We start from the raw sequence: 24,701 nt of genomic DNA on the forward strand, positions 1-24,701 counted from the left end.
ACAAGGAAAATAATTGTTGTGCCAAAAACCTGTAAGAATTGAGGGACTTGGGGAAATCTGCAGCGGTCACTGAGTAAAGAGAAATATTTGTTTTTCTGGAGGAGCGGGACAACCCTTGCTGCCACTTCATTCATTTTAAACAGCCTGGGTGTTTAGAGTAAAGGAATAATTTTTTACAACCTGACTTTTTAGGGTCTCATAAGAGGAGCCTGAGCCTGGGGGACAGAGAAATCAGTCGCTCCTCACCTCTGGCAGCCCTGGAGCAGCCCTTCAGGGACCGCTCCAACACTCTGAGCGAGAAGCCAGCCCTGCCCGTGATCAGGGACAAGTACAAGGACCTCACTGGGGAGGTGGAGGTAAGCAGCTGTCTGGGGCACACCTCAGCTGGCACTGACATCAGGGGCTTCTGTATCCAGCTCTTTGGGGCTCTGCCTCTTTGGGTGTGGGTGTGACTGTGAGGTGTGTCCAGGTGTAGTCGGATGTTGTGAGTGGAACCTGGAAGTTCCTTCTCTCACATCTTTAAAGGGAAGTGGGAAAACAGAGAATTTTGTCTGAAACACACAATCACTTGACTTTGCAGCCTAAGGTTATGACTGGAAATTAGTTACACTTTAAATCTAATCCCAGCTTTGGCAGAGACTGTTTGCTTTGGGGAATGGCATCACTTTTTGGCTGTGTGGTAGTTACTTCTGTTGCTCATCCTGAGAAGAGATGGGAAAAGGACTCAGATTTAATTCTGCTAATCCCTATTGCTAGAACTGTAACAAATGTGTCAGCAGGAGGTGTGTGCAATGAAACCTTTCACCCACCCCTATACATTCTCCTTCTGAAACTCATTCCCACTCCCAGAAATCAAATTTTAGAGTTCAAGTGCATAGAGAGTCTTGGAAGAATGGGGAGAAATTAGGAACAGATCTGTTAAAAGTTCACACAGCTGATCTGCAAATAGTCCTTTGAAATACCTGTCTGCTGTGTGTCTGTTGTGTAGGAGAGAGGGAGAGAAAAGTGTGTAGGAACAAGACTGAGCCTGTCCTTCTCTTTGCTCTAGGAGAGCGAGAGGTACGCCTACGAGTGGCAGAGGTGCCTGGAGAGTGCCCTGCAGGTGAGTGTGGCTGCTCCTCCTCCTCCAGATCCTTCCTCCTCCCTGCCTCACTGTGTTTGAGACCAACAGGCAGAGAAAGTGTGGGAATCAGCCCTGGGAATTACAGCTTTTAACCCAAAAGCTGCCACCTCCTCAGCTAAACACCCTACACTAATCTCCCTGTCGCTGGGGGTTAGTTTGGCTTTTCCCTAAATATTCCAGATCTCTGGTTAGTGGGGTGGTCCCGTGTTTGGGTGCCCAGTATTGTGTGCTCAGGGCACTAGTACCAGTGCCTGGCTCCTCAGGGCTTCCTGAGGGACAGAACTGTTGGTGTGCTGTGCCCAGGGACCATTTGTGTGCTGCTGGGGATATTTCACTGCTCCTGAACATTTCTTCTTTGCATTTCAGTATTAGAGAGCCCAAACTGTGAATGCTCTTATTAAATTAGACAGCAAGGCATACATGCTCCTAAAACTCTTAATTTGGTAATGAAACTATTGGGGGGAATACATTAAGGTTTTAATGTTCACACTTTCCTCTGATCTACTTAAGCAGGAGTGTATAAAAATGTGTGATGGAGTGTGGCAATAGTTTCTTTTTTAATTTGCCTCCTTTTGCAAATAACACTTTCTGCTGGGGGCAATCTTATTTGTAATGATTATTTAAAGATAGAAACCCCATCATTGTATGAAATTCATTCCCACCAGGTCATAAAGAAAGCAAACGACACCTTAAATGGAATCAGCAGTTCATCTGTTTGCACTGAAGTTATCCAGTCTGCTCAAGGCATGGAATATTTACAGGGTATGTTTTAATTTTCCACATGCTCTTCACTGAAAGTTCTTCCCTGAAAAACAAGAATATAGAATCACTCTTCCCCAAGTGGCATTATTTTTAATCCTAATCTCTGCCTGCATCTGAAGAATGAAGAGCTCTTCTGCCAAATAAATGTAACTCCAGCTTTGAAGTGACCCTCCATGGTTACCCCTCCTGTGCCCCTCTGGTTTTGCCATTTCTGAGTTCAAGGCTGGGGATCCAGTGCATTCTCTGCAATCCTCCCTGTTTCACATCCACAGGGGTTGTTGAAGTCTACAGAGTGACAAAGAGGGTGGAGCTGGGCATCAAAGCAACTGCTGTTTGCAGTGAGAAGCTGCAGCAGCTGCTGAAGGATATTGATAAAGTGTGGAACAACCTGATCAGCTTCATGTCCCTGGCTGCTCTAACGGTAAGACCCAAATAAGCTGCCTGGTCACTCAAACAAATGTCATCATTTTATTTAAAGAGGCTTTGCAGGGTGGGCTGAGTTGATTTTTTGTGTTTCTGGTCTTGGAAAATGGAAATGAACTTATTTGTGAAAGCCAGTTTCAAACCCTCTAAGAAAACTGCATTTGTGCAATTATTTGTGCACAAACATGATGTTGTCTTACTTGTACTTTAATGATTTAGGTGCTATCCTGGGTGTCTGTGGACATCTCCAGTAAGGCCAATGTAATAAAATCCAAATTAGCCATTTTCCAAAGCCAGAATGACAAGCACATACCTTGTTTTTAATATTCCTGCAATTGGCTTTAATGCTCACAGTTCCATAACACACAGTGGAGCCACACAGGAACACCTAAACTGCTTTCCCTTCTCTCTGCATTTGGAAATGCCCGAGTTTGTTTTGGTTCCTGCCATGGACTAAGCAGCTTTTCCTGCTCTGCACTGCCAGGAAAAGCTCCCAGACAGGCTGGTAGGAGCTGGAGAGCTTTGGGCATGGCTGGGCAAGGGGGACAGGGATGGTCTGAGGGGAGGCCCTGTGGAGCAGGAGAATCCCATGGGAAGGCTCTGCACGGGAGCTGGGATCGAGGGGGGCACACAGAGGAGCAGGACAGACACAAATAGAAGGCAGGAAAAGCACCCTGCCAGTAAATACCTTGTGGGGTTTGTGTTGCAGGAGATAGCATGTGCAAAATCACTTCCTTCTACCATGGAAAAACTCATCATTTTAGAGAATCAGCCATTTTTGTGTGCTTTGTATTGAGTGACACAGTGGATCCTTTGGCTCAGTGCATATCCAAGGAGCCTTCAGCATCAGCACATCCCACCAGGCATCACTGAGCAGATATTGCCATGGGGTGGTTTCCTCTGAGCAGTTTTAATTTGTGGCTTCCTCCTTGCACTGCAGCTGTGGCCACAAAAGGTTTTTCCTTCCCAATAAACATTTATTTATTAGTAAGGCTTGGAATTCTTGGTTTCTGTTTGAAATGCCCATCTTCAGCTCACTGTCATTCCCTGCATCATTCTCGATGATCAGTCCCTTTTATACATCTTTTGCACATTTTAAACCTCTCCTGGTATTTTGGTGATGTCCTCTGATGCACAGAGCCTGCCATCCTAGGAAATTTATATCCTCAGCATTTTCCTGCCTGGCAGAGGAAGCTGATGGACCTGGATTCACCTGTTTGAACTCTGGCATTGCTGATAGGAGCAATCCCAAGAGCTGCCAGCATCTTTTCCTGATTTAAACAGGTGGATTAAAACACAGTTGCTAAAATGCTTTTCCTTGGAAGATTACAGGGATTACCTGAAGTCCAAAGCTTGGCCCCATGTCCTCTGAGCTGCAGCAGCTCCTGGCTCGCAGCTCCAGCTGAAGGTGAAGCACAGCAGGAGCTGCAAGCAGAGGCTTCTCACATGCACACAGAGTCCAGCTGAATGTCCCCCAACCCAGGGGCTCCTGACTCTGGAATTCTCCAGATGCCCCACGGGGTTCACTGGCTTCACACTTCTCTGCTGTTACAGTCACAGATCCTAAATGATGCAGAGGTGCCAATTAACTGCAGAGAAGGATTCCAGCTCCCAGGCATGGCTTGGAAAGGTTAATTTTATCTTTTAAAGGATTTTGTTACAAGGTAATTTTATGCACAGCCTTTCGGTTTTTTCACAGCAAATTGCAGGATGACCTTCTCATTTGCTTCACTCATGCATTTGGTAAACAAATATTAGAGTGCCTTTATTAATTTGATTGATCTACTTAGAGATTAAAGGGTGTTTTTTTCAGGATTCCAGCTACTCTCCAGCCATTCAGCAGGGCAGCATGAGCAGCATACCCACAGTGTGGATTGAGACACACATGGCCTGGGATCACACCATTTTTTAGGCTTCTTGCATTTCTAGTCATTGTTTTTATTTGCATTACTATCTTCAGTGCAAAATTTGAAGTTTTGTATCATCTTTATGCAGTGTTTTAATTAATCATGTGGTTGAAATGTGAGGTTAAGAACTAGAAAAGTGAGCACAATAATTTATTATTTACAGCCTTATTCTCCCACCCTTTGCCTGTCTTTAACCTGAGCATGTGTGTGGCTGGTGGCCTGAATTCCATGGTTTGGTTAACATTAATATCCCATTTTGTACTGCTCTGCCATATTGTAGGCTCAGAAGAAAAACCCCAAAAAGAGAAAACCAGCTGCCCTTTTTTGCTGAGGCAATCCCAGGGAGGCCAGGCCAATGAGCCCTGCTGCAGCCACCACCCGGGCTGGCTGGGAGAGCTCCCTCCCCACAGCTGCACAAACACCTGCAGGTCCTCTGTTTGCCTTCCCCTTTGCATGTGGGAATGTGCAGCTCAAGAATTCCTTCCTTTGTAGCTGAGGCCTTTTTAAAGGCTCTGAGAGTTATAAATTGGTGCTGGTGGAGATGGCAGATCCATCCTGACAGCTCTGATGGTTGTCACCCTGCCATGCCACGTGGCATGCTGGCTCCTGGTGCTCAGTAATTCTTCATGAAACTTTCTTAGGCACTGAAGACGCCTAAAATTCCTGTCTGCTCTCTTCAGCCAGATGAAAACTCCCTGGATTTTTCTTCCTGCATGCTGCGCCCCGGGATTAAGAATGCCCAGGACCTTGCCTGTGGAGTGTGTCTCCTAAACGTGGATTCCAGAAGCAAAGTAAGTGTGTGGTGCTTGAAGTCCTTCTGAATTTACAGTTTGGGCTTCCCTTTGGAGAATCCCAGGCTGGTTTGGGTTGGAAGGGACCTTAAAGCCCACCCAGTGCCCCCTGGGCCATGGCAGGGACACCTCCCACTGTGCCAGGCTCTCCAGCCTGGCCCTGGGCACTTCCAGGGGTGGGGGTACAGAAAAAATCTTCATGGTTATAATTTCTAAACTCTGACCTGTAGATGGGTCTCAATAAAATCTTACAATGGAATGTCCAGTGTTCCTTGGGCTTTGGTGTGGCACAGCTGTGGAGAAAGGGTTGAGTTTAATTGTTGGTAGTGGGCAAGAAACAGAGGTGCTAAGATTTAAAAATACATACTGTTTTTTTAACAAATAAAAATCTTTTAATGACTTTTTTTCATTAAATGGCTCACCAGAGGGGACTGTTGCCATGAGCAGAGCTGGGAGGGACTCCCAGGACATGTGCAGAGTTGTGCCAACCAGTTAAAACTAGAGGCACTTTTCCTGACTTTTTTTGGTTTCAACGTTATTTCAGAAAGAAGAGAAACCTGTGGAAGAACTTCCCAAAAAAGTATGGCTCTGTAAAAAAACATTCTTTCTAGACTCATTCTTCTTGAGTGTGGAAGGCTGAGCTGCTAATGAGCTCTCAGCTGTCATTCTCAATTGTACCAATCATTAATCCTCTTCTCCAGTCATGTTTTGTGGCCGTTAACTCTTGATCTGATCAACTAACATGCTCCAGAGCCTCCCCCTGTCTGTCTGCATGCCTGTACCTTGTGCCCAGCTCTCTGGTTTTGTGCTCCTTCTGTTGTGTGGTAGAAAATCCTCGAGTTGCTGAATTTGTGCTGCCTGGGTGTCTGGAGCAAGAGAGGGGGGATTTCAGGGGCTTTGTGCTAGAAATATTGACTTTTGGCTTTGTGTAGCAGGCAGTGGCATTTTTAGAAATCTCTGCAGGAAATCCAGGGTGTGGAGAGCAGGGTTGGGATATTTTTTTTTTTAAATAGAGAGCTGTGAGGCATTGGAAAATATCTCCTAGCAACAAACAGCGAGGTGGTTTCAGCCTGTTCATGGCTTCACACGCTCAGAGGCTCCTATTGTAAAGCAGCTTCAATTAACAGGAGGAAGCAGATCAAATTCTACCTGAACTAACACTAATAGCAAGAATTGCACCTGCCTAACCCACAGCCAGGCTGGAGCCAGGGAAATAAATGCAGGAGCTGTCTGCTGGCAAGCAGGACAAGCTTCTCCTGTGGTAGGGAGGTGGAACAGAACCAGAAGGTGCAGGGAGCAAGGTGAGTGAGCTGCCAGGGCTCCCTTCCTGCAGGTCTGGGCTGGCTCAGCTGTGGTGGCTGAAGGTTCTGTCCACCTGCAGCTGAAATCAAATGGAGTTGCTGGGGTGGAGTGCTCAGGGGAGAGTCCTGTGCTGTTTCCCACTCTGGCTTTAGACCCTGGAGGGGATCAGGCTGTCACACTTGTTCCAATTCTTCTTGCAGGCCTTTAATTCCGAGACAGATAACTTCAAGCTGGCATATGGAGGGCACCAGTACCACGCCAGCTGTGCCAACTTCTGGATCAACTGCGTGGAGCCCAAACCCCCGGGTCTCATCCTGCCAGACCTGCTCTGAGAGCAGCTGCACTGCAGCTGGAGCTCTGGGTGCCATCGTGCAGGACTGGGGGTGACTGCTCTGCTGGACAGGCTGCAGCTGGGCTCAGGCTTTGAAACCTTTGGGGGTTGAGTTTTGGTCCAAAAATCAACGGATTAAAGCCACTGTTACAGATGGTGAAGAATTCACTTGTAATGGCCAAGGTTTCAGGAATAACTGGAAAATATGTAGTATGGCAAAAAAAAAAAAAAAAAAAAAGTGGCATTTAAAGTGGCATTTTGGTCTTTCTGAAGATGAAAACGTTATCCTGTGTAAAAGCAGCCTGGTAACCATATGCATAAACCTGGGAGAGGTCAGCATGGAGCTTCCCAGAGAACCTGGAATGCTGGGCTGATTTGCATAGAAACAGCCACTTAAATACTTGAAGTCTGTATTTGCAAGCAGATCTTTTCCTGAACGTTTTTGGGACACAGACCTTGATGTTCTTTAAGTATTTGCTGCTGTGATATCACAGCACATGAGTCACAGCAGCATCCAGGCAGAATGAATTATTGACTCAGAAGGAGAAGCTGCTGGGTGTTTGTGCTTCAAGTTGTGCTGGGTGCAGAACTGGTTAGTGCTGGAAGGTGAGGACTGGAAAACTGCTGTAATTCTCCTGTGCTGTATGGATTCTGTAGTGCAGGCAGCTGGAGTTTAAAACTCAGTCTTCGTTGTAAATACAGACAACTTCCCTGGATTTGTCCTGAGCTCCAGGCAGGGTTTTGTTTCTCCTGACCTTTTGGGAGCTGTGTGACTGCATCACTGCTGAAAGCTGGACTCTGCTGATGCAGCACATCTGCTGCTCTGGAGATTCTTTCCCTTTTTTGGCTGTGGAGATGCTGTTCTGATGGGATGGGAGGGCTGTGTGTGACTCCTGCAGTCTGCTGCTACCTGTAGCAACGTGTTGTGTTCCTGTGACTCAGAGCTGGCAGCACAAGGTGGCCCCTGGCTCCTGCAGCAGGGAGTGAGATGTAACACCCAAAGGGATTTAACCCTGGAATTTGGTGGTCTCAGCAAGGCATTGTGTCCCTGCTGGCTGGTGGCTTTTGGAGGTGCTTCTGGACAGGTTTGTGTCACAGACTCTCACTAAATGTTACCTGTACATCCAAAGCACCTGGTTCCTCCTTCAGATCCAATATCCAGAGGACTGTGCAGTCCATGGAGTGCTGGTTACGGGATTTTAAACCTGGGGGAGCTTCATGGTGTTACAAGAGACGTCCCATGGCCCTGTCTAGGTCTGCAGGGAGTGTAAATCCATAGGGTACAACTTTCTCCTTAATTCTTTGGCTTAGTCTCTCCGATCTGTTCCTTTCCTCCAGAGAGCTCAACAGCTTCTCCAAGTTAATCCTTCCCCCATTACAAGTACCTGACATTGACCTGTGGTTATTTGCTGAAACAGAAATTACAATGAGGAGAATGATGCTTTGTATTTAAAAAACAAACAGGCTTAGTTAAACAAAACTATTAATTAGCCCAAATGAAAGAATCTTGGCTCAGAGGTGTCTGGCTCCTTCCTTACACCAATTACCATAAATCTCCTTGCTGCCTCAAATTAGCTCATTCATGAAGTAAAGCACCGTGTGTCTCCAGCTGCAGCTGATCCAGAGGCAGATTTCCCGTGCTGTGCTTCCCACATCCTGCCCAGCAATTACCAAAAAAGCAGGGAAACAACTCCTTGCTTCCCTCCCTTTCATTTATTAGGTGGGAGAGAGCTCCAGCACCAAGCTTGTGCCCACAGCCCTTGTTTTCCAGCACAGTGAGGCTGCTGTGCCCCTCAGCAGTGCTCCCACAGGAGTTTGGGGTCAGGGAGCCACTGGCAGCTATTCCCAGTGGCTGGGAGAGGCTGGCACTGAGGGAATGCTGTACTGGGAAAAGGGAGTTCACTGTCAGCCACCACAGCTCCCCAGCACTTTGCCAGAGAGGAATTTTTTCCCCTAATTGAAAGAAAATGCCACAAATAAGAGGCCATGGTGTGAAATTTAAAGCACCAGCTGTATTATCACAGGAGCATCTTCCACGCTGGTTTTTCTGTCCCTGTCACCAGGTGAGCCCCTCCCTGAGCTGCAGCCGTTTCTTTTGGCCCGTAAAAAAAGGAAAGGAATGGACATTTACAATTCCAGCTGCAGCAGAGCTCACTGAAGGGTGACACTGCTGCTCTCCTGCCCCCGCAGCAGGGACAGCAGCAGGCCCATCCCTGTCCTGTGGGGCAGGCAGGGCTCTGCTCCCAGCAGCTTCAGCCCTGGGAACACAGGGAAGGCTGCACGGAGGTCCCCTGGGTAAAGGCACTGCACGAGGAGCATCAGCTGCAGATCCCAGTCATCCCAGTGACTCACGGAGCATTCTGCATCCTCTCGGATGCTGTTGCCAGCCAAAGCCCAGTGTCCTTCCAAGCTGTATCCAAGGTGACAGGATTGTCACAGCCCACCTTCCCTGCTGCCTTCCCTTTGCCTGTGTCCAATTTCAGACCTGTAGCTCCTTTTCCTGCATGGATTCTCTCACTGGAGAAGAGAAACGAGATTTTCTTTGTTTTTTTATCTACGTGTAGATAGATAGAAGGGGCTGCCTTGGCGTGACCTGTGGAAAGTGGAGTTTCTGTCTCTGTGTGTACGTTTGGACTTCTGAGGAATTATTAGCTCGGTTATTTAATGTATTTAAATGGCTTTATTTAATGTGTTCCTGGTGCTGCCCTGCCCTGGCAGCTTCTCCCTGCTGCTGGGGCTGCTCCAGCCCTTCCCCTGCTCCTGGTGTTGGGCTGTGAGTCCCTGCAGCCCCTCAGAGGCCACCCGTGCCCTGGGCATTGCCACCTCCTGCACTCCCCAAGGGCCTTTCCTCCCTGGCAGCAGCTGCTCCTGGCTGGTTTGGGGGGAGCAGCTCCTTCCTGCAGTCCCTGCAGGCCGAGGGGTGAGGGTGAAGCTCCCCAGGAGCTCACAGGCACCCATGGACTGCTCTGAGTCCTGTCAGCTGCACTGGGAATCATCCACTTGAAACAAAACCTGCCTTTCCAATAAAAGCTGCTATTGTACAAACTGCTGCTTTGGGTTTACTTTCAATTCTGCACCTGTATTTAATTCCAGTTCTCAATGTTAAAATAGGAATGTCATCATTTTATGAAGAAGAGCAATCAGAAAACTTCTCTTTCTATTGTGTTTCTTCTCCTGCCCTCTGGGCAAATGTTATTTTTCTTCCAGAAGTGGTTTTGTGATTATTAGTTGGAGCTGTTTGGGTTTGTGCTGTGCTGGAGTTGCTGCTGATATTTTAAATCCAGTGAGAATAAGTGTTATTAATTGACTTTAGTACCTTGTTTACTCCCTTAATTCCTGCAATGATTTAGAAATTCTCTGTTGAGATTCAAACCTGGTGTTCAATAAAAAGCTCGTTTCATATCTGACCAGCCTGGGAAGCTGAAATATTTACATCAAAATGTAAGTGAAACCTGCTCTGTGCCTGGAATGGGGAAGGTGTCTCACCAAGTACTGGAAGATATAAAATATTTTCCAGACAATTAAGATACCATTTGGAAAAGCCTGTGGGGAGCAGGAGAAGGAGTGTTCCTCTCAAAGCCAGTGGGTGTGCTCAGAGCAATCCAAGGCAAACCAGGGCTCTTTTTTCTTTGGTTTCTGTACATTTGAGAATGGAGAAAAAACTGGATTTTGAGGGGGAAAACACTTGTGTAAAATCTTTTGCTGTAGTGAATACAAGAGGAGCTTTTGCAATGAAATCCCCACAAGCACTAAGACTGTAATATAACCTTGAATGGGGATTTCAGGTGAATTGTTTCCTCATGTATTTTATTAGGCAATTTCACTTTTTATAGGTGTAACTTTCCCTTGTGTTTAAAGCCAGGCCTTGGTGCCTTCTTGGCTGAATATCAGCATTCCCTCTCCCCTCAGTCCTCGGGCAGTGTGTGCACAAAATCTAAAGAATAATCCAAAGTGGAGAATTTTTAACCTCCCATTTTTTTATACCAAAAATGCTGTTAAACCCTACTTTGCCCATTTTTAGGTAAAGTTTAATTTTGTGAGCATATTTCAGTTTTTAGCATTTTTTCCCCTTTAAAATGTCATGTGTTGGAACATCTCCAGACCAGTGATTAATCTTTATTTTCACTCTCTAGTTCCTCGCTTACCATTTCCCTGGCTGAAGTTTAATTCCTGCTAAATGTGGGAGATGAGTCTCCTGTGTTTGCCTGCCACTGGAACTGGGATCCAGCCATGGAAGCCGAGCTGGGAGCAGCTGATGGCAAAGATCACCTTTATTTCAGTGGGGCCAAACTCATCTAGAAAAGCAGAAAACATCCTTCAGCCACCGCTGTTGAAAGGCACTGCTGGGCCTCAGGCTGCTGCTGGAGCTCCATTAGCATACTTTGGAACAGGAAACCAACACATGTTCTGGTTTAATCTTTATTGATTTTTTTTTTACAAGTATAGAATCTCATTTAAATCAGACAGCAATCGCAGCACTCTGCCTGCTCCTCCTCCAGAGGCAACAGAAACTCTGGTGCCTTCTCAGGAGCGGGGCTCTCCTGGGCTCCAGTCACACTCCAGGGAAGTGACCCTGACTCCACAGTCCCTGCCCCTGGAGCCACGGGAAGGCTTCTCCCAGGGAAGGGCTGGGGCTGGAGTCACTCCTGGCACACTCTGAGCGAGGCCAGGCCTCTGTCACCCCCCGTGGGACAGACAGGAGCAACCCTGGAATGCAGCATAACCTTGAGGACGGAATGGAGAGAGGCAGGAATGGGCTAAGGCAGGTCCAGAGCGGAGCCAGAGCTGAGGAACCAGGGGACTCACCCTGTCCTGGCTGCAGGGATGCTGGCACAGCCCTCCAGAGGAACCAGGGGATTCTCCCTGTCCTGGCTGCAGGGATGCTGGCACAGCCCTGCAGAGGAACCAGGGGATTCTCCCTGTCCTGGCTGCAGGGATGCTGGCACAGCCCCACTGAGGAACCAGGGGATTCTCCCTGTCCTGGCTGCAGGGATGCTGGCACAGCCCTGCTGAGGAACCAGGGGATTCTCCCTGTCCTGGCTGCAGGGATGCTGGCACAGCCCCGCTGAGGAACCAGGGGATTCTCCCTGTCCTGGCTGCAGGGATGCTGGCACAGCCCTGCAGAGGAACCAGGGGATTCTCCCTGTCCTGGCTGCAGGGATGCTGGCACACACAGCCCAGCCCAGCAGGGGACACACACACATTCCTGAGCGTCTCTTTGGCTGCCCAGTGGCATCAACCCTCTCGCTTCTGCCTGGAGCCACATCTGGACAAGATCTGTCAACTTTCCACACCCACAACACACACCAGCATTTTCCAGTAGTTGGAAGTGTATTCCAAGACTATTGCCCTGGTATGGAATGAGTGAAAAAGGATCTTGTATTTATTTGATTTAAATTGCTCAATTTTTATTTTACTTGTGGCCGACATGGACTGATTCAATCTTGGTTTTTTTTTCCCTTTTTTTCCCCCTAACTTTGAATACGATTAAGAGCTGACTAAAGATCTCAAACACTATATACTGAGAGTCACTACGGATGTTAAAGAAAACACCAGCACCAGCACCACAGCCCCTGTATTCCTGCCTCCCTGGTGCTTGGAAAATCTGCTGCTGTGGAGCAGGGCCTCGCTGGTGCTGCTCCTGAGCCACTACAGGGTTTTGCAAGGAAGCAAACAAGCTAGAAGAAAATATCCAGGCTACTACTGCGCACTTGGGACACCCGCTCTGCCCAGTGCCTCTTGGGCTCTTCCCTGGAGGATCCTAATAAACTTGACTAAATGAAAGAAAAAAAATACGGAGGCTTAATGGAAGGAATAAACTTATAATGAGACCCGGTTTTGCTAAATCGGAGATGCAGATGGGAAATCCCCATAGAGAAAAATGCTTTGAAGGGAATCGTTGGCCTTGCAGGTTAGTGAGGTGAGAATTGAGGTTCTGCTGTATGGTAAAGAACCAAAGTTGGCCGTAGAAGGAGAAGGGAACGTCTCCAGTCTGGTGGACTCGGAAGAGCGCGTCCCTCCCGTTGTGCTTCCCGTCTGCAGTCCCATTAAATTCCCCAGTAAGGCATCAGGGGTCTCCTCTCTCTCTCGTAAACGTCTGGGATGATGCCATAGGGTGTCTGTACCATTTTAACCGTGGTCTTCCCAAAGAGCTTCCTCTCGTAGTCTATCAGCTGCCTCCAGAAGCCCACGTTGGGCCGGATCACGGGGCGCCGCGACTTGACCCAGTTGTAGGCCTCGAAGAGGGAGACCTTGTGGTACTTCATGAGGAAGGCGATGCAGAGCGTGGCCGACCTGCTGACGCCGGCGGCGCAGTGCACCAGCGTGGCGCCGTGCTTCCGCGCCACGCTGTGGATCTTGTCGGCCACGCTGTCGAAGTACAGCGAGATGGGGGCGTTGGGCATGTCGGCCAAAGGCACTTTCACGTACTCGAACTGGGGCCAGTTGAAGTTGGGGATCTCGATGGTGGCGTTGATGATACAGGTGATGCCCCGGGACAGCAGCAGGTGCCGGTTGGAGGCGACGCTGCCCCGGCTCAGGTACAGCGAGGGCGTGATCTGGGCGATGCCCCCCAGGGCACCTTCGGAGAGCATTCGCGGAGCCATCAGAGTTCTCGGCAGGGAGTTGTGGCTTCTGGAGGTCATGGAGGATCTTGGCACTCAGGCTTCCATTATGGGAAGAGAGCCAAGGGGATGTGCAGCCAAGGGAGGGATCGTCTGGCCTGGTGGCGGCAGGACAGCGAGAGCTCCCGCTGCTTAGTCACTGCAAAACACAAGTGAGGAACATGAGCGGGGAGCCGTCCCTCGCCGTGTCTGTGCCAGCAACAGGAAAGCCCAGCTCGCCCTGCTGTGGCCTGGCAAAGCTCCCTGGGGAATGTGGGGCTGGGCTCACAGTGCTCATTACTGCTGTCCCCCAGGCACTGCCTGGACAGACAGCAACAACAAAACCTTCCAGCCTAATTAACTCCAATTAATCGCCAAGGGTTTACCTGTGGGCCCGGACAGCATCTCACCCGGACCAGCACGTGGAGGAGGAGCTGCACCTTTTCCGTACTTAAACACAGCAGCCTCACAGCTGGCCACAGTTCAAAGGGATGGTGAGGAACAGCAGATGCCAGCAATTTCCAGCACCTCTCCCCAGTGCCACCCTTCTCCTTTTTAGGTGTAGGAAAGGCCCCGCCAAAGCACATCAAGAGAGGAAAATGGCTCATTAGGAAGGGCGGTGAGTCACGTCCATCCCCATCAGTCATCGGCTCTCACGGAAGCAGGGGAAGTGTGGAAAGAGTGACCTGGTTATGTCAGAAGCTGGGAGTAAAACCCAAGAGCAGAGGCTGGGACAGGGGAGGCTCTTGTCCTGCTTTAGTGCCTGACTAATGCTTGGCACAGAGACATGCTCTGCCGAGGCCTGGGATCGCCCACGGGCCTGGAGGGTCCCTGCTCGGACTCCCCCTGCTCCTTTGGGGCACCTCCAAAGCCAGGGGAGAAGCTGCAGGCAAGGGGACGAGCCCTGGAGTATCAATAATCTGCCAGTCTGTGTGTTCTCTGTTTGGAGAAGGGCATGGGAAAGGCTCCAGTCTGTGCAGCCTGGGGAGTCCCTGCCCAGGTACCTCTGAGCCCACCCTGGTGGCACTGACAGAGCTGAAGGGACTTGGGGGATGCTCTGGGGCCTTGGGGACAGGAATCTGTCCCTCCAGCAATTCCTAATTATGTTAAGAAGGTCCTTTAAAGGGCTGTGGCTTCCCCAGCCCTCAGTGTCTGCCCTCTGGGAAGCACCCGCAGGTCCCAGCAGTGGCTGGTGGTGCTGCCAGTGGATTTCTGGCTCTGTGGCACAGAAACTTAATGAGCATAACGTGGCCTCCTCCGTGGCTCTTCCCTGCTGGCAGCTACTTGAGCAGCTTCTGAAGCTGTGGACCTAAAGCTGCAAAAGTTCCTGCCCCAACGAGGCTTTTGCTGCAGCTACGAGTGCTCAGCTTCCCCCCACTGCAGTCACCCAGCTGGAGCAGCAAGGAAAGGTGTGTTTTTTCAGAGGAATCAAGTTCTCTGAGCAGGGGAAATCCCTGCTCTCAAGCAGCTCTTACTGACAATGCAAAGGATTTGGGCACTTACGTTTTGTACCAAGTCCTGCCCTAGGTCACGGACGGCACCGCGGTGCTCCGGGCTGCTGAGGCTGGGGTGGCTCAGGGAGCGTGTCCAACGCCGAGCTGGGGAGACAAAAGAGCACGGATTGGACTGGGAGCTGCACTGGGCTCTGGCATTACAGGTGAGGGTCCAAGAGCTGGGAGGGAGGAGCACGGCTTCCCCACACAGAGACGGAGGACTCAGGGTGGCACTTGCTGCCAACACCACCGTGTCACCAATTCCTGCCAACACGGCGCTCAAAATCACGGTGAGCCCAGAGGAATCTGAGGCTGGCACAGAAGTCATGGCTCGAAAGGAATTAAGTCACTTAAGTAATTAATTTGCTCTAATGTCTCCTTTAGCATCCACCCAGGCCCAGAGAGCTGGGGCAGGTGTGTCCTTCTGATGGTGCCCAAGCCTGTTCCTCTGAATGGGAAGGGGCAGAGCTGATCCAGAGCCACAGCACCGTGCTCCTGAAAAGCTGAGGATGGGACCACCATCCCCTTCCTTTCCTGGAAGCCTGAGTGGAGGTGTATCACCTGGGAAACACTGCTGGATGAGAGCAGTGCCACCCCAAAGCAGCCCTGAGCCTGGCAGAGCCTCCAGCTGCTCCTGGAGGAGCCAGAGCACCCCTGAGGCTGTTTGGGAAGGGCTCTGCTGCTTTCCATAAAGTGGTTCCTGTTTGCAGGCAGGAACTTATCCGGGGATTTGCATGTGACAGGCTGGGCTCGCTCTGCAAACTCTGGGGATAAACACCTGTTCATCTCTATCCCATCCCATCCCAGGCTGCTCCAAGCCCCATCCAGCCTGGCCTTGGACACCTCCAGGGACCCAGGGGCAGCCACAGCTGCTCCGTCCAACCTGTTCCATCCCAGGTACACAGGACATCCCCGGGGCTCGGAATGGCCGGCACTGCTCCCCCCCGATCCAGAGCAGCTCTCAGCCAGAAGGATGGAATATTTTGAGGAGAATCTCATTCTTGCAGCGAGAGATGAGGCTGCCGTGCCCACAGAGCACGCGCCTGGGGGCTGATGGTGCCCGGCGCTGGGGCACAGCCAGCACGGCACCCGCTGCCGCGTCCCCTGCCGTGCTGGAGGTGGCTGGGATGCCACCGTGCTGTCCCAGGCATGTGACAGAGCCACGCTGCTGCCCACACACACCGGGCTGAGCAGCTGCTGCCGTGCGGGGAGCTGGGAAACGCAAGGGGCTCGTCTGCCCGGGCTGGCAGCGGCTCCGGCTGAGATCGGCAGGTGGGAGCCTTCATCCGTGCCCAGGGCTGCAGCCCCGCATCCTCCTGCCCAGCCCGGAGTGCCCCGCTCTGCTCCCGGGAGAGTGCCCCGGCACACCCGCGTTATCCCACCGCATCCCGCTGTAATCCAACACTGCTGCTCTTCGCGCTGCCATTCCTGCCATTGTGCTGGGGCAGAGAAAGGGGAAAGGAATGAAAAGCCTCTTCCCGGGCGTTGCTGAGTGCAGGAAAAAAAAGGAGAAAATCGCTGAAGGTGGAACAAAGCACTCACACAGCCGGGAAGGCTGATGGCACAAGAGGCTCCTGGCAGGGCACAGGGAGGGGCACGGGCTGCCCCTTCAGCCTCTGTGATGCCGGGTACAGCCAGGGTGCATCACCTCATGTGAAATAAAACCCCCTCCTCTTCTCCCACTGCTCCTTGGTTGGGGATTCTGAGTGCTGGCATAGGCTGGGGAGTCACACCAGCCCAAAGCCAGCGCCCCGGGGTGCTGAGCCTGTCCAAGGGCTGGATCCAGAACTGTCACTACGTGCTCTCCAGAGGAGCTGGAGTGTCACCGGGGTGTCCTGCAAAGGGCTGACATCCCCAGAGGGTGCAGATGGTCCTCTGGGAGAAGACGGGCTGGCAGTGGGCCGGTAGCCACCGGGTGTCCTGCCATCGCATCCTCCTTTTTCTGGGCTGACTCCAGTTAATGAATTAATTAATCTTGCAGCAGCCCTGACCCACAGTGAATCCCTTTCCAGACAGTGCCTTGGTCTTGCCCACACACAGAACTCAGACAGTGCCCCATGGTGTGGCAGGGGTCCCCGGGGTGGCAGGGGGCAGGACTGGAGCTGCCTCCTCCCTCGCTGGCAGACTGGTGGGTTCTGCCACTTCCCTCCTCTGCATAATCAGGGGTGGGGGAAGCCAGTGGCTAATTACAGCCTGGAGAACACTCTGTCTTCAAAGCCTCCAGGTCCTCTCCCAGCGCTCCTGGCCAGCACCATCCTCAGGTTTATGGCGAGGGGACACTTCTCCAGCCTGGATCTCATCGTGCACCCACCAACCCTCCGCAGCTCTCAGCTGTACCTCCTGCTGCACCTCCAGGCTGAGCTTCGTGCTTCCCCGGTCTCAGGAGGAGGGGCAGGTGCCTGGCCCGGGTAGCTGCTCCCGTGGAAGGCTGGCTGTGTCCCACCTGGGCTGGATCTCCTGGCCCCAGAGCAGCTCCTTTCCAGGTAAGAGGACTTCCAAAGCAACGCAGCAATGCCGGTGCCGAGGTCGGTGTTTTGTGGTGCAGCCCCTTGGAAAGGTTGCTGCCGGCAACGCTCGTGGCTCTGCTCTTCCAAATCTTGCAACAGCTGGAGTTTGTTTCTCTTGCTTTCATTCCTGGGAACGCAGTCCTGTTAACAAAAGCTGGAATTCCCACGGGAAAGCATTGCTGGCTCCTGGACCGCCTGAGAAAGACTTGAAAACACCTCTGGAAGCTCAAATGACAAACAGGGCGAGTTTGTGAGTTGAGTACTGTGATCTCCAGGACAGGAGGGAGAACTGGTCGGGCTCTAGACAATGAGTTGGCAAGTCTGAGCTTCTGCCTTCTTATTCTGGTGCTGCCGGGTGGTTTGCTCTGATTTTTAAGGGTTTGTTTGTTTGTTAACGCAGCTCCTCCATCTTGAGCTGGGGCTGTGGCTCGTCCCTGAGGCACTTGAGTTTCTGTCGGGCTGTGTGGCAGGAACACAACCATGGGGCTGCTACCTGGGCAGGTGAGAACTCCCCCAGGCCTCTCTCCCTGTGGGTTTAATGCAGGGTGGGCCCTGCTCATGGAACAGAGACACTGAAGCCCCTGGTTTAATTCCCAGATCATCATCTGGGATTTGAAGCAGGTTTGTGGGCTGGGTGTGCAAAATGTCAGTACTGAGGCAAGGCTTCTCCCCCCTCCCAGGAGAAGAAAAGTTATTCATTTTGGAGATGACAAATGCTCTCTAATCCTGCAGTAAAGAGAAGAGTCAATATTGCAGGCGCTGAATGAACGAGCCTGCTCAGGGCTCTTTCCAGCCAGGCTGAACAGCAAATTGCTTCAGAAACGGTCCTGGAGAGTGGCATTTCAAGTAACTTTCAGCACACAGCACAAACTGCAGCCATTCTGGGGTCAGGGCTTGCTTGTGCTGAGTCCAAGGGAGCCCAGGGCAGAGCCGGGAGGGGAGAGAACGAGTGGGAGCCGCTGGCTCCTCTTGCCAGCCCTTGGCTCTGCTCTCTTGCCTTTGGTTGTGCTCCCGGAGCCATTACAGGCTCCTGTCACACGGGTAAGAGCCATCAGCACATCCTCACCATGGGAAGGTCGAGTGGCTCGGGTTTGGAACTGGAAAGAAGGAAGGGGAGCAGGTGGGGTGATCTGGGCTGAGCCGGAGGATGCTGCGACCAACCCCCGATTGATTCTGCTGGCAGCCTGGGCTGGCCCCTGGGAGCAGGATGGGAGCTGTCAGATGTTAAATCAAGATAATAATCTGTCTGCCCGGAGCTCTGAGCAGGCCTGGCTGCTTGTGCAGCTCCCAGCACAGCTGGGTCCCCGCGCTTGCCAGAACACACCAGTAACTTCCCAGAGGATCCACAAAAAGGGGAATCATGCCCAAAACGCACAAGACACCCTGCTAACAGTCCCGGGCTCTCCTGGGAAGCTCCACGGCCCCAGATCAAGCAGTTTAGCCCTGTCTGCCCCCCGTGCCTGGAACGCAGGCAGCTCCCTGGGCTGCAGGGCTGGCAGTCCCTCAGGAGCCTGTCCCAGCCTGCTGCCTTCAGAGGGGTGGCAGCTGACACTGCTGTGTCCCTCCTGCTGGCACCAGCGGGGCGCTCGGTGCCCTGGGTGAGGCCAGGGCTTGGCAAGGCTCACCCTCCTGCCTCTGCTGAGGATGAGCCACCCTCGCCCCACAGCCACATGGCAGCACGGAGCCTTGGGCTGGCACCAGGCTCAGGGGTGGTGACTCCAACCCAGCCGAGCAGTGTCTGAGCGCTCTGCCAGCCAAAATCACTCCCTGACTGCCGTTCTCCCAGCAGGAAAAATGGGCGGTGAGGTTTTTGCAAGGACTCATCTGAGGATGCCACTTGGCACCGCGGGCAGAGACTCAGGCTGCCAGGCAGGGCAGCAGGGCAGCAGCATCTCAATTCCCACTGCCACCAACTCCTGTGAGAGCGGCCCACAGCCACGCTGTGATCCCTGCCACCCTGTGATCCATGCAGCCACCCCCTTCCACAGCAGGAACAGGCACTGCTCCCTCCCCAGCTGGCAGCTGGATCCTGCCAGCTGCCAGCCAAACCTCTGGCCACAGGGAGAGCTCCCGGCCGCAGGGACAGAGCGAGACGGGCAGCGGGCACCACCTGGGGCACGCTGGTATTTATAAATCCTCGCTCTGCTCCGAGGACAAGCCTCCCTCGGCAAGCAGCGAGAGGATTTGATGCAAGAAAAACAAACCATCTTTCTTTTAAACGCCACGTCTGTGCTTTCAGAGCCACGGGCCCCGCGTGCTGCTCGGAGCACAGTGGGGGCATGGGGCTCCCCCAGCACGGAGCAGTGCCCTGGCCACCTGCATCCTGCTTAAAAACTCCTGGGAGGCGTGTGAGACGCTTTAAAAAGCAGGAGTAAGCTGTGAGGAGGCACGAACAGGATCAGACTGTTGCGTGCAGCGTCGGTTCCCTACTCGGCTGAGCACTGAGGGCTGGTTTCCAGCCCCCAGCGGCGATTCCACCTCTTCTGGAGCACCACAGATTATTCCAGCGCCAGCTGATGGCATCTGGATCGCAGGTGGAGTTTAGGAAAGCTCCATCCCCTGCTCCCTGTGTCCAGGTGTGACCCCGGGGGATGGGGATGGAGAGCAGGGAGCAGACCCACGCCTGGCTCCGGCTCCCGGGGTGCTGCAAGATGGAGCCTTGTTTTTTCCGGAGCCGTGCCCGGCGCGGTCACAGCTGACAGGAGGGACACAATCTCTTCCCTGTTAGCACAACAAAACACAGGGACCTGGTGTGTTCGCTCGTGTGTGACCCCGCCGGGCCCAGGGCTGTGCCTGCTGCTCCTGGGGCTCTGCCCCAGCCCACCCCAGAGCCCATCAAATTGAAGGCAGCTGCAAATTCACTGCAACGTGTCCTGGAAACAATCCGGTGCCTCCACGCTGGCCTCACCCGGGCCTTTTCCAGGGGCAGTGCCAACTGGTGCAGGCTCTCAGCTGCCTGGCTTCTCAGGGGGGCTCAAAGCTGGCAGCCTGATGAACCTGATGGTGACACATTCCCCTCCCCTGCGGGCAGGGGCTGCCCACGCCTTCCCCACGCTTCCCAAGGCTGGGCAGGGGCTGGTTGGGCAAGGCTGGGAGCAGAGGGGATGCAGCAGCTGTAGGGAGGGAGGTCAGCTCCGAGCACACCCATGGGGTTGTGCCGGGTAACAGGAAGAGAGGGCAATTTTAATCACTTAGGGGGAGATGGAGTGGACACGTGGAGCTTCCCCTGTGAGCACCGCTCGGCTCCCAGGAGGTCGCTCTGCCTGCTCCAGGCTGGGGGGAATTCTCTTTTCCAGGGATGCTGTGCAAATTCACATTTCCTCCATGAAGGACTCCTGCATCCAAAGGGAGGGACCTGCAGACCCCCCCACACTGCAGGGTGGGATGGTGAAAATAAATGAGAATTAATTCCCATCGGCCTGGGAACCCCTACCCACCTGGCCTAGGGGTGACTGTGGCAGCACCTGTTGATCCTTCCTGCTGGGAACCCCAAACCTGCCTGATTATTATAATTTTATTCTATTTTTAAAGCAGGGGAGTAGCTGTGTGAGCTGAGCCCACGCACTGCCTGCACTACAGGTGCCCTGGGAAAGGTGGGCAGTGCCTGCCTCCCAGTTCCTGGCTTTATTCCCAAGCATCCAGGGAGCTGGGACTCCTGTTCAGAGATTCCTCAGCTATTTCCAAATACCAGAGCCCTCTCAGCAGATTATGGCTGCTCAGAGTGTCCTTTTTGAAGTGATAAATGGGTGTGTGTGTGTGCTGAGGGCTGTGTACCTGGAGAGGAGGGGCTGGGAGAAGCTCCCGTGCCTGGTTTGAGATGTTACCCCTCCCTTCTAGGGAAAGCCACCCTGGAAGGAAAGTCCTGCAGCGGTGGCAGGAAGCCTGGAAGGCTTCTCTGGTGCACAGCCTGTATAGATGGCTGTGGTGGGGTCAGCGTTGGTGCTCCCAGGCCCCACCGCCCTGCCTAGGTGCCTTTTTCCCACTCCTCATTCCCAGCTTTTTCCTGCATGCCCAGGCGTGCAGGTGGCTGGTTCTGCGGGACAAAGCTGGTTCTGGCTCCCAGAGCGGAGACCTGAGACTTTTTTGCGGCGGCTCTGCATCCCTTTCCTCCCTCAGGCAGAAGATTTCCCCCCACACCCTGAACGTTTCTAGCACTAGAGCGGCAGGAGCTCTCTGGCTTTCCAGCTCCGAGATTCCAGCTGGGATCAGGTATTGAATTAAGCCGTGCAAATTTCCATCTTGCCCTGACCAACGAAGAAGCAGTGCCAGAGCCCAGAGCAGACCCCGCAGCGAGGGCTGGGATGAAATCCCCGGGATTTCGCCTTTGTTCCTGGAGGAAACCGGGATGTCTGTGTCCCTGTCCAGGACCCAGGCGAGCCCTCGAGGGCAGGAAGGACAGGCAGAGCTGCACGTTCACACCTTCCAGGCTCAAATCGATTAAAACCTGCTGCATTACTGCTCCCCTGACGTTCACCAGGGTCACGTCAGCCAAGTCGTGGCAGCAGATCTCTCTGCCAGCGGGGAACAGCACACGTCCCCCAAATCAGGGATCCTTCCTTCTCATTCCTTGGGAACCAGAGTGCCACAGAGCCCGTCCCAACCACCAGAACACAGCAAACACCAAGGTTTACAGCGAGGCTTGGGGGAGGAATCCACTCCCTGCCAGAGCAGGGGCAGCTGGTCCCGTGTATCGTAAGGGAAAACTGTTTTGGCAGTGCTAATCCTCCACCATTCCCGAGGCAGGGGCATTAGGGATAAACTGAACTTGCAACATGATATTAAGGCATCTGCCAACACTCAAACCTCCAGAATAAAAGGCTCATTTGCTGCCCAGTCGAACAGGTTATGATCCTGCCTCATCTCCCTACAGCCAAATGCCACTCATTGATTACCGGTGTTGCTCAAAGCAGCTGCTCCGGAGCTGAGTCAAGGGCCGTGCACGCAGCCGGGCTGGATGTGAGGCCGGGCAGCTGCGGGCAGCCACCGGGGTGCCGGGGGCACCGGGGAGAGCTGGGGGTGTGGAGGGCAGGAGCCAGGGATGGGAGACATGGCAGGAGTAAGGGATGGATCCCCAGAGCAGGAGCGCAAGGGCAGGATCCAGGGAAGGATGCTGAGCTGGGGGTGCAGAGGGCAGGAACCAGAGGTGGATGCCCAATACAGGAGTGCAAGGGCAGGATCCAGAGAACGATGCTGAGCTGGGGGTGCCGAGGGCAGGAGCCAGGGATGGGAGCCCAGAGCAGGAATGCAAAGGCAGAATCCAGGGAAGGATGCTGAGCTGGGGGTGCAGAGGGCAGGAACAGAGGTGGATGCCCAAATCAGGAGTGCAAAGGCAGGATCCAGGGAAGGATCCTGAGCTGGGGGTGCCGAGGGCAGGAGCCAGGGATGGGAGCCAAATCAGGAGTGCAAGGGCAGGATCCAGGGAAGGATCCTGAGCTGGGGGTGCCGAAGGCAGGAGCCAGGGAAGGATGCCCAGAGCAGGAGTGCAAGGGCAGGATCCAGAGAACGATGCTGAGCTGGGGGTGCCGAGGCAGGAGCCAGGGATGGGAGCCAAATCAGGAGTGCAAGGGCAGGATCCAGGGAAGGATCCTGAGCTGGGGGTGCCGAAGGCAGGAGCCAGGGAAGGATGCCCAGAGCAGGAGTGCAAGGGCAGGATCCAGAGAACGATGCTGAGCTGGGGGTGCCGAGGCAGGAGCCAGGGAAGGATGCCCAGAGCAGGAGTGCAAGGGCAGGATCCAGGGAAGGATGCTGAGCTGGGGGTGCCGAGGCAGGAGCCAGAGGCGGGTGCAGAGCCAGGGATGGGTGCCGAGGGCAGGGCGCAGGGATGGAGCCCCGTCTCCGCTGCGCGCCGAGGCAGCCCCGGAGCCGTGCCCGCGGTGGGCTCGGGGCTGCCGCCGCTCTCCCGGCTTTGAGCGGCGCCCCACGGCACAGCCCCGAGCCCAGCGGGACCCCACCGACCCGCGTCCCGCCCGCCGGGACCCCTCCGCCGGGGCGGGCTGGGCACGGCGCACAGAGCCGGGGCACCCCCAGCGCCGCGGACCCCCACCCGGCCCGGCCCTACCATGGCTCCCGGGCGGCGGCTCCGCGCTCCCTCGCAGCCGTGGCGGCGGCGGGCCGGGACTTTTATCGTGCTCGGCCGGCTCCGTCTCGGCGGTGCCACCTGACCGCGGCTGCCGGGGCCGCCCCCGCCCGCAGAGCCGCCGTTACCAGGCTACGGGGGGCGGCCGGGCCGGCCCCCGGGCGGGGCTCCGGGAGACCGGCCCCGCTTAAAGGCGCCGCCCGGCCTGAGGGCAGCTGTGGGGAGAGCGGCGCTGAGGGCGCTGTGCAGAAAACACGGGGTGCCTGTGGGGAGCGGGGAGAGTGGGGTGTGCTGTGGGGTACATCAGGGGCCCGGGGGTGTGGGGATGAGTGGGGTCCCTGTGAGGATGGAAACAAGTGAGGGTTTCAGTGGGGACACGACGGAGTCACTGTGGAGATGGGGATACTGAGGGTCACTGTGCAGAAAGCACGAGGTGCTTGTGAAGGGGAGAGTGAGGTGGGGATGAGTGGGGTCCCTGTGGGGATGTGAGGATGAGTGGGGTCCCAAGGGGATGAGCGGGGTCCTGGGGGGATGGAAACAAGTGAGGGTTTCAGTGGGGACACGACGGGGTCACTGTGGGGATGGGGATACTGAGGGTCACTGTGGAGAAAACACGAGGTGCTTGTGAAGGGGAGAGTGAGGTGGGGATGAGTGGGGTCCCTGTGGGGATGGAAACAAGTGAGGGTTTCAGTGGGGACACGACGGGGTCACTGTGGGGATGGGGACAATGGGGATCGCAGTGGGGACACAACAGGGTCGCTGTGGGGATGGGGATACTGAGGGTCACTGTGGAGAAAACACGGGGTGCCTGTGGGGAACGGGGAGAGTGGGGTGTGCTGTGGGGCACAGAGGGGTCCCATGGAGATGTGGGGATGAGTGGGGTCCCAAGGGAAAGGAAACAAGTGAGGGTTTTGGTGGGGACATGATGGGGTCACTGTGGGGATGGGGACAATGGGGATGGCTGTGGGGACACAACGGGTGCCCTGTGGGGATGGATGTGTGGAAGGCAGTGATGGGACATGGCAGGGAGAGGTGGTCACTGTGGGCACAGGGGTGTGGCAGGGTCCCCGTGAGGACGGGACAGCATGTGGGGATGTGGCAGGGCCCAGGACATCCCTTGTTAGGGATGGGACGTGCCATGTCCCCGTGGGGACCCTGCCAGCATGTGTGGGGACAAGGTGGGGTCCCTTTGGGGATGGGGACGTGCCAAAGTCCCTCGGCTGGATGGTTGCTCACTGGGGAGGGGGCCAGCCCTGAGAGAGAGAGAGGAACCTGGTTTTTGTGACTCGGGACATCCCAAGCCACAGCTCCTCCCCACGCTGCGAGCACAGTGAAGGAATATCAGGTGGTCCTGAGGCTCCTGGGGCTTCTTGTGGCACCCTCC

General features: G+C 54.0%; 2 protein-coding genes across 10 annotated transcripts in view; one reads left to right on the forward strand and one right to left on the reverse strand.

Annotated features, from left to right (window-relative positions):
* The window catches only part of SYNRG (synergin gamma), a 36,204-nt gene extending 26,158 nt beyond the window's left edge, over positions 1 to 10,046 (forward strand). For 6 of the 9 annotated variants that reach the window (XM_085557195.1, XM_085557199.1, XM_085557197.1 and 3 more), the window contains 7 exons: positions 193 to 356; positions 1,049 to 1,102; positions 1,789 to 1,885; positions 2,158 to 2,306; positions 4,896 to 5,006; positions 5,551 to 5,586; positions 6,509 to 10,046. In XM_085557195.1, the coding sequence (XP_085413321.1) occupies positions 193 to 356; positions 1,049 to 1,102; positions 1,789 to 1,885; positions 2,158 to 2,306; positions 4,896 to 5,006; positions 5,551 to 5,586; positions 6,509 to 6,640 (743 nt within the window). In that variant the 3' untranslated portion in view covers positions 6,641 to 10,046. The remainder of the gene's footprint in view (positions 1 to 192; positions 357 to 1,048; positions 1,103 to 1,788; positions 1,886 to 2,157; positions 2,307 to 4,895; positions 5,007 to 5,550; positions 5,587 to 6,508) is intronic. The other 3 variants (XM_085557196.1, XM_085557198.1, XM_085557203.1) reach the window with 1 other exon arrangement.
* A 998-nt stretch (positions 10,047 to 11,044) lies between these two features.
* DUSP14 (dual specificity phosphatase 14) lies at positions 11,045 to 23,425 on the reverse strand. The gene is made up of 3 exons (XM_021533009.4): positions 23,300 to 23,425; positions 14,745 to 14,839; positions 11,045 to 13,401 (listed from the first exon to the last, which is right to left on the reverse strand). Exon 3 carries the CDS (start codon positions 13,281 to 13,283, stop codon positions 12,687 to 12,689), a length of 597 nt encoding a protein of 198 aa, XP_021388684.1. The 5' UTR covers positions 13,284 to 13,401; positions 14,745 to 14,839; positions 23,300 to 23,425; the 3' UTR covers positions 11,045 to 12,686.
* Positions 23,426 to 24,701: the final 1,276 nt, after the last annotated feature.

Source organism: Lonchura striata, chromosome 19 (assembly GCF_050655825.1).
Source record: "Lonchura striata isolate lonStrDom1 chromosome 19, ASM5065582v1, whole genome shotgun sequence".
Lineage (NCBI taxonomy): Eukaryota > Metazoa > Chordata > Aves > Passeriformes > Estrildidae > Lonchura > Lonchura striata.